The sequence below is a fragment of the Solanum verrucosum genome, unplaced genomic scaffold (genome assembly GCF_900185275.1).
Source record: "Solanum verrucosum unplaced genomic scaffold, falcon-dt-bn FXZP01000170.1, whole genome shotgun sequence".
NCBI lineage: Eukaryota > Viridiplantae > Streptophyta > Magnoliopsida > Solanales > Solanaceae > Solanum > Solanum verrucosum.
This window is the reverse complement of record NW_026020395.1, coordinates 449,809-463,621: the sequence shown is the minus strand read 5'-3', so window position 1 is coordinate 463,621 and position 13,813 is coordinate 449,809. Positions and strand designations below refer to the sequence as shown.

Below are 13,813 nucleotides of genomic sequence, written 5' to 3'. Positions count from 1 at the left end.
ACCAATTGAGAGGTCTTAGGGTTCGAATTTCCTTGCATGTTTTCCAGTTAAATTCATCGCATAAGACTTTTCTAATGTAATTTACTTTTTTTTTTGGTATAATTTGCAAGCTATCATATTACATATAGCGGGATTTACCATGTACGGAACCAAATAATGTCTTTTTCTATGGTTGAGATGTTTTCACTCTACACGATCTTTTCACCAGAAGCTCCGATAAAAAAATGTGAAATATTTTGTGGTTTGTTCCTACGAATTTTCAGCTTTCATTTGTCCTAACTTAAAGAAACAGAAAACATATTTCTTTAATGAAAAAAAAAAGTTGGTGTTTCAAAAAGGTTTTTAAAAAAAAGAAAAATAGTGGGAAGGAGGAAAGAATTAAAGAAGCAAATATCATCTTTCACAATTTAAAGTAAATGAATCTTTTTAAAAATAATGTTTGAACTCTTTTTTTTTTTGTATCGTGAATCACTGAAACAAACAAGAATATTATTTTAATAAAAAGAATATCATTTACAGATTTAGCCAAACGTTATTTTATTTTCGAGTTCTTAAATCAAATATAGTAAAATAATGAACTTATTTATCCGCCTTTTTATAGATTTTTTTTTATTGTTCAAATTAGCTTATATCTACTAAGTAAAATTACCACCAGATTTTTTTATGTAACAAGAAAAGAAATGATTCAGCTTCCACAATTTAAAGTAAATGAGTTTTTTTTTTTAATAGATAATTCAACTTGCATCCTACTTTTTTTAGCACATGGTTTTGTTTCTCTTTAAAATTAAAATTCCCCACATTTGTGACTTGGTGTCAATAGTTACACCATTCGTTCTTCCACAACAAAAGTTTAGTGATTGGAGCTTTTATTTCAAACTTTTCGTCTAATTTGTTTTTGGTTTTTATTTTTTTCTCGATATCTGATACTTATATTGGATTTTAACTTAATATAGATTTGTACATTGCAGAATTCATTTCTATAAGCAACACTTCCAAGGAGCTCAAACACAAGACTTGTAATTAAGAATGAATACATCTCTAATCATTTTATCACCACTCATGTTTGCGATTAATTAGTTGTTCCACTATGCATGATATCGACCCATGCTAAAGTTGATTAAGATGTTTCATTTTATAGAAATAGGTTGCTTTATTTAGGTTGGTTATGGGTTTCTATCTTTGCTAGGAATTAAGTAACTATCCAATAATTTTTTAGGGGGTTATAACTTATATCAACACTTTTGGTTCCTTAATTCTGATTTTAATTCGTATATACTCCATATTTAATTAATTGAAATGTGCAACTTTGATCACTTTATTTGTAAATATTAACAAATTTATCATAACTATATAGACTACTATATATCAATTTGTGTTCTGTGAAAGGGACATGGAATCTGCTTTTTTTGCTTAATCAATAATTAGTCCATAAACACTTGATTAATTTAGCAAATTGCATGCATATGTATCTGGTGCTACGATAGAATTATGCAGACAGAATCTATTATTACAGTAACTTTTACTTTTAGAACAATTTGATGACCCAAATTAATTTATTAATTAAGTACTAATTAACACACGTTTGTGCAGAGGGGACAAAGAAAATTCCTATCATTTCACGTTAATTAAGGAGTATGAAAATTATCATAATTTTGTTTGTATCAGTCTCTAGTGCTTTTCACTATTTGTGTAATCATGTAATTTTAAAGTCAATATATATTTCATTTGATTTAATTACCACATTATTTATTGCTGCAATCATTCGTTTTTGCTTGTATTTCTTTTTCATACGTGTTTTAATATGTTTTATTTGAGTTGAAGAGGTAATACCTATAGCCATTAGTAACAACATTTTACCTGTATAAGATATGAATAAGGTCATATACGCACCACTCTATTACGACCTCACATGTGAAACTACACTGTATTTATTGTTGTATGTTTTTGTAAATGGATAAAGAGAAGGAAAAAAGGAGTGGTGAGGTGCATGCCACGTGACGTTCACCTCACCCAAATGTTAGGCCTCGTGGCTTTTACCTTATCATGGTGGAAAAGTGCTTTAAAAGAAGTGTATTTTTGTTAAGTTTGATAACGATAAGGATATATTCGATCGTATAATATAAATAGAAACAAACTCAACTGACAGAAGAAAATAAAAAAAATATTTTAATCGTTTTTCCCTTAATTAATTTGACAAAAAGAAAGGCATCACTTTCACACCAACCCCTTTTGGTGCTTTATTATTCATTTTAAGCAACTGATTAAAAAGCTACTCTCTAATATTGACAAATCTCCTTAATGCTGCTAATTACAATGATTAATTAGATTACTGTGTAGTGACTTGACAACTCTCTAATGACGCTTTTAATAGCCAGCTGGAAAATTAATTAAGTCCCATCATATAATTATTTAAAATCCAATTTTATCGACATGTTAGATGTCAAAAGAACTTGATTAGGACCTTATAATAGTGGTAATTTATTTTGATGTACGTAGTCCTGTGAAGGCACGTTTCTGATTAATTTTAATGATGTCGATGAGAAAATGAATATGGAAACAAATTAGCAGTTAAGACTTACACAAATTAGCTTCTTTTTTTTCTTCAAAGGAGATGCGGTTGTTATTTTCGGATATGATAAATATTATTTTATTACAATAGCTCGTAAGTTATACTCAAAAGATATATCATACAAGTCAGACCTCATCCGACAAGTTTAACTAAAAAATTTCAAACTTACGATTCTCATCTGATCAATCACCTCAACGATAAGTTAAGTATGTATTAAATACCTAATAGTAATAGTAATAGTAATAGTAAGTAGTAACTTGTTTTGAATCTAGTGGATTTTCGTTGAAAAAAAATTGTCGAATCGACAAAAAAGTTAATATTACCAAGCATATTAAAATAAAGTTCTTATATATTACTTCACTACTGTTAGATCTACTAGATTATTTTATCCATATCGAATATTCAACGAAACCACATGAATAATCAAGAAATTAACGTCAACACACAATCAATCTTTCAAATTGTCAATTTTTTTTTGTCCAGTTCGACATCCGCATTGGAGTTTGACTATTTTAAATTTGCACTATATAAAGCTCTTTCAAAGGAAAACGCTTCTTACCAAGAATCAGCCATATTTTTAATGTAAATTCGAATTAATCAAAATTTAATATTAAAAAAATACAGAAAATATTAACATTGTAAATAAATTTTAAAAAAGGCATATGAAGAAACAAACCGGCAGTAGAATGTTAGAAACAGAGTTTAACTTGTTGGAACCGACACATTATATAAGTACAAAAAATACTGATAGTTGGCAGGTTGCTGTCACTCATTTTTCTCATCACCCAACCAAATTGTGATGGGAACAATAATATGTATGGGTGCCGACGAAAATTGTGGTGTGATAAATATGATTCTATTTTCAAATATTAAATTTAAATTTTGAATATAAAAAAATTATTATAGAAAATATTTTTTCTTAAATAAATTTTATATGATATAAATTTAAATTAATTATAACTTCAATTTGAAAGCTGTAAATTAATCAATTATAACATGTTTATTCCATATTTGTTTTACTCTTTATCTTATTTCAACAATCACCCTTTATGTGTTCCCTAATTTCATGGCACTGTCACTGCTTCTGAAATTTTGTCTTTGTTTACATAATTAAATTGGAATAAAAGAAGTTATTGCAAGGTTTTTTTGATGTCGGGAAATTTTTCGAAAGTTATTTATCTGAGTTAGTGTTAATTGGGCTTGAAATTTCTATGTTGGAGGTCTCAAGTTCGAAACTCCTTGCCAGCGAAAGCAAGGGATTTCCCATCTGATCGAGCTTGTAGCACCGGACTTGTTTAGTGCAAGTTACCTTTCCTATGTGATTTGCGAGCTATTGCATAAGAGCGGAGGTTTTATCCTGTTTTTACCTAAAGAATAGCGACTTTCCCTTGTCATAAAATAAAAATAAAAAATTAAGTGGATTAAAAGAAAAAGAAACACAACTAGACAACATTGTAGTTTGAATGTCACATCTTAATCAATAGAAACTCTTGATATACAAATAATGTAGTATTTTTTTTTCCATAACAATTGTACTCTTACTTCTATTTTGAATTACTAAAGTTAAATTTATTTGATTTGATATAGTTATCTGTCATGAATAAATAATTACAGTTTTCCTTACATCGTTCATTAATTTTTTTTGTTCAGTTTAAATGATGATGTACAAATTATAATAATCATTTTGGAAAATAATTATTTAATAGCATAACGTAACGCCTAAATATTACCTTAACCTTGTGCAATAAATACAGTATAGGACCATTTTTTTTTCTTCTTAATTTGGGATATATGATTATCCTTATCAGATGTCATGTTTTTTTTATTGTTATATTTTTTTAAAGCAACTTTCACATATAACAAATATAAAAATAATATTTGTATGTTATAGTTATAGTTTGTATAATTGCGCTTCATAACAAATTTATGATTGCTATGAAGCTTTTGATTTGTTTAATTCGCTAGATAAATCCAATTTTATACAAATTGTTCAGTTTTGTATAAATTCATTTATACATTGTAATTTGTATAATAAGACCTGTATTTGTATAATTATAAGTGTATATGACGAAAATATATGTATTTGTATTTGTATATACACTTTTCTCTCGCTTTATACAAACATTTTATACATTTGTATACCGAAAATGACTAATTATATACCGAACTATTAATTTAATAGTTTGCTATTTCATACAATTAATAGTTTGCTATTTCATACAATTTTCCCTTTCTTTTTTATCATAACTATTTTGATTTGTTATATTGAAATATATATTTTTTTAAAAACAGTCTTTCTATTTTTACGGGAAAAAAGAAAAAATCTTATGATGATTATTAATGGTAGATCAAGTTGAAAGATGCATGCAACCACAGTATTACTCAACTTTCCAAACTAATAACATACCAACCATTTTTGTGGTTCTCTTTTAAGCACCGATTCCTTTTTTTTGTTTTTCATCACGGATATGCCTTTCTTTTCCATTATTTTATGTAATAATTAGGTTTTCATTACAAAAGCTAAGGTACATAGATAAAAAAAATATCTATTAAATAAACTAATAAAATTATCTAGTCTAGTATTAAATAAATTAATATGAATATTTATTATTTAGAATATATATTTTTTCTCTCTTTTGAGCGTGTTAAATGCACACGCCGCTTAGATGTCACTAATGTATTGTATCCAGATAAGATACACACTCACATCACATGCACCTAATAAAATATAATACGTGAAGTACTTTATATTAGAGTAATAAAATAAAATATTATTATCCTATTATTATCAATACATAATATATTATAATTGTGTACTTTAATTTACTTTCATCTAGTATTTATGTCCTCTAACTTAAACGTGTATTCTAACTTGTATAAACTTAAACAAATTAGATACAATGTCTTACTTTATACAAATTTAAGTCAATATTTATACACACAAATATAGATATAATAAATGTCAATTGAGACTAATTCAAATAATAAATTTATGTATTATACCTATTATCAACATGAGGTTTTTTTGAGTTTGAGTCTCTAAAAAAGATCTAGAGTATGGATCTCATAATGCGTAATTCAAATTCATATTCTAATATAATAATTGAGTTGTGAATATCGAAACTAGAAATAAATATACTCCTTTGTTTTGTATTTCTCCTTTTCTCTTTCTCTTTCTAACCCAACTACCCCACAGTCCCAACCCCACCTCAAAATTGTCGGTGTCAGATCTCCCTCTTCCCCACCAGCTAGGGTTTCTTCAGATCCACATATCTCCCTGATTTCATACTCCATTATTAATTATCCCTTCCCGGAGTTGTTGCAATTTTGAATTTTGAGATTTAGGGTTTTGTTTTAGGAGGTATTTTGTGGAAATGTTGAACCCATTTCTATGATTCTTGTTGAGGGAGAGTTTATGAAGGATCAGGATAACGTGAAAATAATAATACCAGTTTTGGACAATTTAAAGAGGATTAGGTGGGACTGGGACTGTTCTTTCGCCATTCGTAGCAGAGGACGTTGGGGTAAATGCGGCTGAATTTCTGAATTCTAGACTCTTGTGTATTTGGATCACTCGATTCGGATTTATACCTGGGTTTGTGGGGTTTCTGGAATTATTCAGAAAAATGCAGCCTGATCACCGAAAGAAAGTGAGATTTTTGTTCCTTTTTTTGGAAATTTAGCTTTATGGCTATGTTTATCGTATTGTTCGTGCATTGTTTTCTGATTTCAATGGTTATTTTCTTGTGATTTTGGGATTTGAATTTATTAGGTTCTTGGTGAATTTGTTGGTGAATTAGTAATTTTCTTGGGTGGATGTGGAAATGATTAGGTGGGTTACAATGTCATTCTTGAGTGATAGCTGAAAAGAGTTGATAATTGATACCTTCCACCATTCCCATTTTTCGTCTCTGTCAGAATCTGGTTCTTTTGTGCCCAGTGGGTAGTTTCGTTTATTTCTATCTTTGTTTTTAGTTGTAAATTGGATCACTTATTCCGTCAACTAACTGAGATTCGGAGGCATGATTTTGTACTTGAGGCCGCCAAAACTGAATGAAAGTTTTTCAATCATTTGAAAAGTTAGAAGGTTCCTGATTGTAAATTTGTGCAGATGGAGTTATAGGGGTTGTTCTTTGAATGGGTCAATCATCATTCTTTAAGCATGTTGATGATTTTGTAGTTAAAAGTATCGTCTTTTCTGACACTTTTAAATTTCAGAAGATGGATTACTTCGTGCATTGGTTATTTTATTTACTTTGAGTGAATTCATTACAGACAATATACAAGTTATATGCAATTCCACTAAGAAAAGATACACAGAGCAAATGTTTTACTTGCTTTAAACTAGGTAATTTTTTTATGTAATGTATCATATTGTGTTTTGGTAATACGCTCACTTTACTTTAATAAAAGAATGGTATTTTGCAGCATTCAGGTTTTGACTGTTCTAAATTGTTGAATCATATTTTGGAAAGGTGACTTTTGTTTGTTAGATTCTCTCTCTGTACAAATGTTAGTAAATGACATGTCTACTAGTTGTGATCTTGTGCATTTTCTTCTAAACAGTTGCAAAACTTATAGAATGGATGAAATATGACAATTATTTACTAGGGAATCTCTTGGATGCTGCTTAGAGCTGTGGATGAACAATGTTGAATGCTTGTCTATTTATCTGAAATGAATAATCTGAGTTTATGTACCATATTGCAGAGTTCAGCAGAGATGGACTTCTTCTCTGAATATGGTGATGCAAATAGATACAAAATTCAGGAAGTCATAGGGAAAGGAAGCTATGGTGTCGTTTGCTCAGCCATTGACACACACACTGGTGAAAAAGTGGCAATTAAAAAAATTCATGACATCTTTGAACATATATCTGATGCGGCACGGATCCTCCGGGAGATAAAGCTTTTGCGACTTCTGCGCCATCCCGATATAGTTGAAATCAAGCATATTATGTTGCCACCTTCGAGGAGGGATTTTAAAGATATTTATGTTGTTTTTGAGCTCATGGAGTCAGATCTACACCAAGTCATCAAGGCTAATGATGACTTGACTCGGGAACATTATCAGTTTTTCCTTTATCAGTTGCTTCGTGCCTTAAAATATATACACACAGGTAAATCAGTCTGGTCTTTTGCTGCATCTTTTGATCCCATAGAGTTTTGAGTGCTTATAGTATTACACATAATCTATTTCCCCTTATTTTCAAATTTCGGAGAGGAGTATGTTTGTGTGTCTTAATGGGGCACTGATCTGCCCTGTTGGCATCAATAAGTGGACTAATCATTTCATGTGTGTTAACATAATCTCGATGATTCTTGTTTTTCTGCAGCTAATGTCTACCATAGAGATTTAAAGCCGAAAAATATCTTGGCAAATGCAAATTGCAAGCTCAAGATCTGTGATTTTGGATTGGCCAGAGTTGCATTCAACGATACACCTACCACAATATTTTGGACGGTAGGTGATATTGAAAGTTATAAATGTTCACATATTTCTTCCTCCACCACTCCCCCACTTATCTGTTGAATGCATTTTATATTACCGACATGTCATATTCATCTTTACTGGTCTTCACTCTTGTAGTAACTTCACTTGTGAAAATTGCAGGATTATGTAGCTACTAGATGGTATAGAGCTCCAGAGTTATGCGGTTCATTTTACTCCAAGGTATAATTAGGATTTCCTTAAAACTTCTTTTATCAATATAATATATTGATCATGCCTTTATCAGTTTGCAGTGGAAAAGGTCACGAAAGTATGTGAATTCTCCTTTTAAAGAGGATTATAGAAATAACAATCAAATTAAAGTGATGAAATAGGAATACAACTTCTTCTTGTTTGTTTTTTCTCTCTAATCCAAGTCTTTTTTCATTGTACTTCTAGTAAACAAATAGTTTGATGTCCCAGAAAACTTGACATGTGATCAATGCATTGGTTAATAGATTGAAATGTTGTATGTTAGGTGCTGTCACAAGCTAGAAGTATTTCTCACTTTTAACCCATTGATTTGTTTCTTTTTATGATTAATAGCACCCAAGGGTGTGTCCTAGTGGTCATGAAGTGGGTGAGAACTATGAGGTCTCAAGTTGAAATCCCAACAAAAGACAAAAAAAACACTAGGTGATTTCTTCCTATTTGTCCTAGGCTCCTAGCCTTGGTGGATGGAGTTACTTGGTACATGTTGTTGGTTGTGTGTGTTTGTTGGGGGGGGAGGTATCTCGTGGAATTAGTCGAGGTGCGTGCAAGCTGGCCCGCACGAACACCATGGTTATGAAAATAAAAATAAAATTTTTGCAGTATCTACTTCCCTAGTCCTCTAATACATTCAACTTATGGTGGTGTTGGCCTTAAACGTGGGATGTATATGTGCATGTCTCCCATGTTATTTCTGATTGTACAGCTTTCTTATTCATGGATCAGAATTATTGTTTACGTGCTCTGCTCTTGCTGAACACTTTGCATTTTACCTTTTATATGGAATATGCTGATCCTTTTGTGCATTATGGATATTTTGCACTGTTGCGATGTCAATCACCCTTCTTAGTAGAGTGTCAATTTTCGTGGAATTTGTTCAAAATCATTGCACTGCTGTAGTTCTCACTTTTACAAATTTTGATGATTTTCTGCTTGCAGTATACCCCTGCAATTGATATATGGAGCATAGGCTGTATCTTTGCTGAGGTTCTCACGGGGAAGCCACTCTTTCCTGGAAAAAATGTAGTTCACCAACTGGATTTAATGACTGATCTGCTTGGAACGCCTTCAATGGATACAATTTCTCGTGTATGTGAATTCAATTAACATTACGTTTTGACAGTTTTTCCTCAAAACTTGTGTTTCTCATTAGTCCTTTTTGTGGCTGTTGCAGGTGCGTAATGACAAGGCTAGGAGATACCTAACTAGCATGAGAAAGAAGCAGCCTGTTTCTTTTGCTCAGAAATTTCCAAATGCTGATCCTTTGTCCCTTAAACTTCTTGAAAGGTTACTTGCTTTTGACCCCAAGGACCGACCCACTGCTGAAGAGGTTTGTGTTATCATGCCGATCATACTATTTTGAACTTTTCTTTTGGATGTTTTAGTATAATTTGTTCTCTTGCATAGTAATTACTAATACACCCCCACCCAACAAATCAGGCACTAGCTGATCCTTATTTTAAGGGTCTGGCTAAATCTGAAAGGGAACCATCATGCAAGTCAATTTCAAAGATGGAGTTTGAATTTGAGAGGCGAAGAGTGACGAAGGAGGACCTCAGGGAATTAATATTCCGGGAGATACTAGAGTATCATCCTCAGCTGAGGAAGGATTACTTGAATGGTGTAGAAAGGACTAATTTTCTGTATCCGAGGTAGTATCTTTTTTCTTGACATCTGTTCATCAGCTTACCCGTCTAAACAAATGATTTGTTTTACTGACTACATATTGCTTTTCCTTGCAGTGCTGTTGATCAATTCAGGAAACAGTTCGCTCACCTGGAAGAGAACGGTGCTAATGGCGTTCCAGTGGTTCCGATGGACAGGAAGCATGTCTCTCTTCCAAGGTGATCATGAGTCCTGGTGTTCAAATTTCCTCCTTTATAACACTGTCTAGTCTAGGAATAATATTTAATCTTTCCTTTTATATGACAACTTGGTATAAAGCATTTGAGTTGACTGGATTTTTGGTGGTATTAGGGAAAACCAGTTGATGTTTTGGCTTTGGATGTCCCCTGCATGAACGTATATTGCAATTCTGTGTTAACATCTCTCTATATATTTACGTAGTATGTTTAATCAGGCCGTCACTAGTTCAGATATTCAAATACTAGCTTGCTTAATAAATTCATGCTTTATATGCATCTTAATTTTGGCTTCAGATGTAAATTTGTATATGCATTCGTACAATATTTGTCAGCCTTCGGTTTGCTCTTTTTAAGATGGTATAGAAGAAGTAGAACAGTTGGTAGATTTCCTAGGATCTATGTTATTATGGTTTTAGCTTGTAACTTTTTGGAGGTAGCCAGCATACCCTTAATGGTGAAAAATACAACTTTAACTTTATATAAAAAAAAAGATGAATGAATTGAAAGTTTATTGTATAAACTTGTTTGTTTGGTGTTATTTTAAGTTAGAAATGTTAAAACGGTGATTGTATTGCAGGTCTACAGTTGTACATTCAAATCCAAACCCTTTGAAGGAACAGCCTATTGCTGCCAATATGAGAGACCGACAAAATGGTGAAGAGTCTTGCAGTAGAAACTGCAGAGATTCTGAAGGCCTTGCAAGTAGTCTAACAAGAACCCTACAGGCTCAGCCAAGAAATGCTCTAGGTATTTTCCGTCAATCATGAAATACTTTGCTGGTTTGACTTCCTATAATAATGTGATCTTTCTAATGATGCTCATATGGTTCACAATCTTCTATTTAAATCCAGCAGCCAAACCAGGAAAGGTTGTTGGTCCAGGTTTGGCTTATGATTCGGGAAATAGAGAAAAATATGATCCTAGGCCTCAAGTCAGGAATGCAGTAGGCCCCCCTCAGATTATGTCTTCAGTGTACAACTACGACAGAAGTGGGGTGGTGAAGCAAGAAAGGTCTGTTGAAACAGAGAGGGGTTCAAAGCCAATGGCACCATGTGGAATGGCTGCTAAGTTATCCCCAGATATTGCTATAAATATTGATAGCAACCCATTCTATATGATGCGAGCTGGAGTTACAAAACCAGATCGTGTTGATGACCGAATCACCATAGACACAAACTTATTGCAGGCAAAATCTCAATATAGTGGAATTGGAGTTGCGGCCGCAGCAGCTACTACTGGTGCAGCTCATAGGAAAGTAGGGACTGTTCAGTATGGTATGTCCAGGATGTACTAGAAAATCCATCTCAGGAATGGTGGCAGAAACTCTAGGACAAAAGTGGTTTGTACAGGCAGGAGAATCTGCAGGGATCTAGTCCTATTTTCTTATTGTCAGTTTTTCCTAGTTGTTATCACAGAAAGACTAAATCATATTTTCATCATGATATTCATGTTAGTGATGGTGATGTGTGTGCCGATATCTCCGCAACAGCGAGTCTCTTTCTGAAATATTGCGATTCAACGATTGAATGTACCTTTCCACCGTCCTACGTTTCTATCTACAGTGAGAGAAAGATAAGAGGCGAAGTGAGAAATGTCCCACGCAAACTATTTGATCAAGTTTTCTTTTTTCGATCCCAGGTTAAATTAATTCCCCTTTATCTTATATCTCAGTTGGTTTTAGTAGGTATTTTTAAACATGGATCATTGCATAGATAATTCTTTGTTTATTTGTGTACGTTCTGGTGCTAAAACAAATTAAAATTGCTGGAAATATTCGGGCTTAAGGAACCACTTTAACTACCCAAATACTATAATGTACCTTTTTTAAATAATCATTTTCTAGTTCATCACGAAACATATACCAAGTACCAACCAAATCATTAATGAGATAAATGAGTAACTTTCTGTCGTTAGATCAACCAATTAATCACTTTAGTACAATAATATCTATAGAAAAATCAGCAAAGCAAAACTAATTTAATGTATGTTTTTGGTAGCCAAATCTCATCTACATGTCATCCCAAATTAATATGTGTGGGTTGTGTTTTGTATATACACTTGGGTTTGTCTAACTCTGGGGTGCTCATTACAACAATAACATACTCAGTCTAATACATAAATGAGATCTGACTACACATACCTTAGCTTTATCTTAATTGTTCTCGATAAATTCTCTGCTCAAAACAAATATAATCAAAGCATGATAAAAAAAAAAATCTAACAATAAAATAGCAAGATAAACGGGACACATGAAATATCATGCAATAGAGGAAATTAGGAAAATAAAATACTACACGTATACTAACTAATATACTACAACGCTCGACTATCTATTGGCCCAGACCTTCAAATCTTCCTATATGGGGCATGTCTTTGTTAAATTGTCATCTTGAATAGAAGTTTTCATCTCCCTCATCCTTTTTTTATCTTTATATTTCTTGTCTTGAATTTTCTCTCTCAAATGTTATATAAAGCACATTTAAGATTTATGTATCAAACATATAGAAGGTCATTGACATGTTTAGCCAGATCTATACATGATGGACAATGTAAGAAAAATAAAGTGGACAATATTCTAAATTTGATGATTCTTGTGTCAGTATGTAACATGACTTGATATGTTATAATTATTTTTTAATGATTGAAATTTTATAATGTATAACTTAGGTGCAGAATTCTAATTAAACCATAAACACCTCAACTAAGTTCCCTTCTCTCACCACTCCTATATCAACCTCACCTCAAAAAGGCTAAAAGAAAATAAGACCATTTTTTGGGGTTAAATTAGGAGTGTTTGGGCCAGTTTATACGTAACTTGTCTATTTTACTAAACATCTGCTATCTTCCACCAATATAAATATCGTATAAAAGAAAAAAACAATTTTCAGCCAATACTATATTATTTGCCAAGGAGGATTGGGTTGGGGGTAGTGGGGTGGGGGTGGGGGACAAGGCACATAATTTCATGGAAATTGCATAGCATGTGTTTCTCCTCATAGCCATGATTATTCAAATATCCTTTTTTCAGCCTGCTATACATAGTATCCATAATGTGTGTTGTGTGCATTGTCTTAACAGAAACCCCACATTGTTTCAGTGTCTTTTTTACCCACTTGCTCCTGTCAATACCTTACACACTTCATATAGTTGAGTAACGAAGAAAAGCCTTGACGTAACTGATAAAATAATTTATGTGATGTGATCAAAAGCTCAGAGGTTCAAACTATACAATAAAATCTATATATATATATAAAGCTGGATAACAAAAGTCTGACGTGGCACCTCTCTTTGGCCAGGATTACCATTTTATTTTTTTTGTCAATTTTTTGAATTTTTTTAAAATTCTTTTGATCTCTAATATCTGCCAAAAGAAGAAAAAAAAATATTTAAAATATTTTCTCTATCTCTCCTCATTATTACTACAATTTATTATTTTTATCTCTCTTCACCATTACTATAATTAATTATTTATCCTTAAATTCCTCTTTTTACCTTCCATTTTTATAATTTTCTACAAATCCCGATTTATTTATCCTTTTTATTATTATAATTTAATATTATACTTTTTATTTCTACAATTTTCTAAAAATAAAATATCTTATTTATCTTTCTTTTACTTATTACCATAAACGTTTTATTTACTATAATTAATGATTTTTCCTTAAATTCCTTTTTTAAC

General features: G+C 31.8%; 1 protein-coding gene across 2 annotated transcripts; it reads left to right on the top strand.

Annotated features, from left to right (window-relative positions):
• The first annotated feature begins 5,711 nt into the window (after window positions 1–5,711).
• On the top strand, window positions 5,712–11,576 carry LOC125839243 (mitogen-activated protein kinase 20-like). 2 transcript variants are annotated; one of them, XM_049518212.1, is made up of 10 exons: window positions 5,712–6,219; window positions 7,280–7,688; window positions 7,905–8,032; window positions 8,183–8,242; window positions 9,209–9,358; window positions 9,444–9,599; window positions 9,710–9,921; window positions 10,012–10,113; window positions 10,712–10,881; window positions 10,986–11,576. In XM_049518212.1, the coding sequence occupies exons 1-10, from the start codon at window positions 6,196–6,198 to the stop codon at window positions 11,426–11,428; spliced, it is 1,854 nt and encodes a 617-aa protein (XP_049374169.1). In that variant the 5' UTR covers window positions 5,712–6,195; the 3' UTR covers window positions 11,429–11,576. The 2 variants fall into 2 exon arrangements, with proteins under 2 accessions (XP_049374169.1, XP_049374171.1); XM_049518214.1 differs by having other exon boundaries at window positions 5,737–6,219; window positions 10,989–11,576.
• Window positions 11,577–13,813: the final 2,237 nt, after the last annotated feature.

Bases quoted from the DNA above. Each gene is read 5' to 3' on its own strand.
- LOC125839243 (XM_049518212.1), top strand. From the start codon at position 6,196: ATGCAGCCTGATCACCGAAAGAAA. The intron at 9,359-9,443 runs GTATGTGAATTC...TGGCTGTTGCAG, and splicing joins CAATGGATACAATTTCTCGT to GTGCGTAATGACAAGGCTAG. The intron at 10,882-10,985 runs GTATTTTCCGTC...ATTTAAATCCAG, and splicing joins TCAGCCAAGAAATGCTCTAG to CAGCCAAACCAGGAAAGGTT.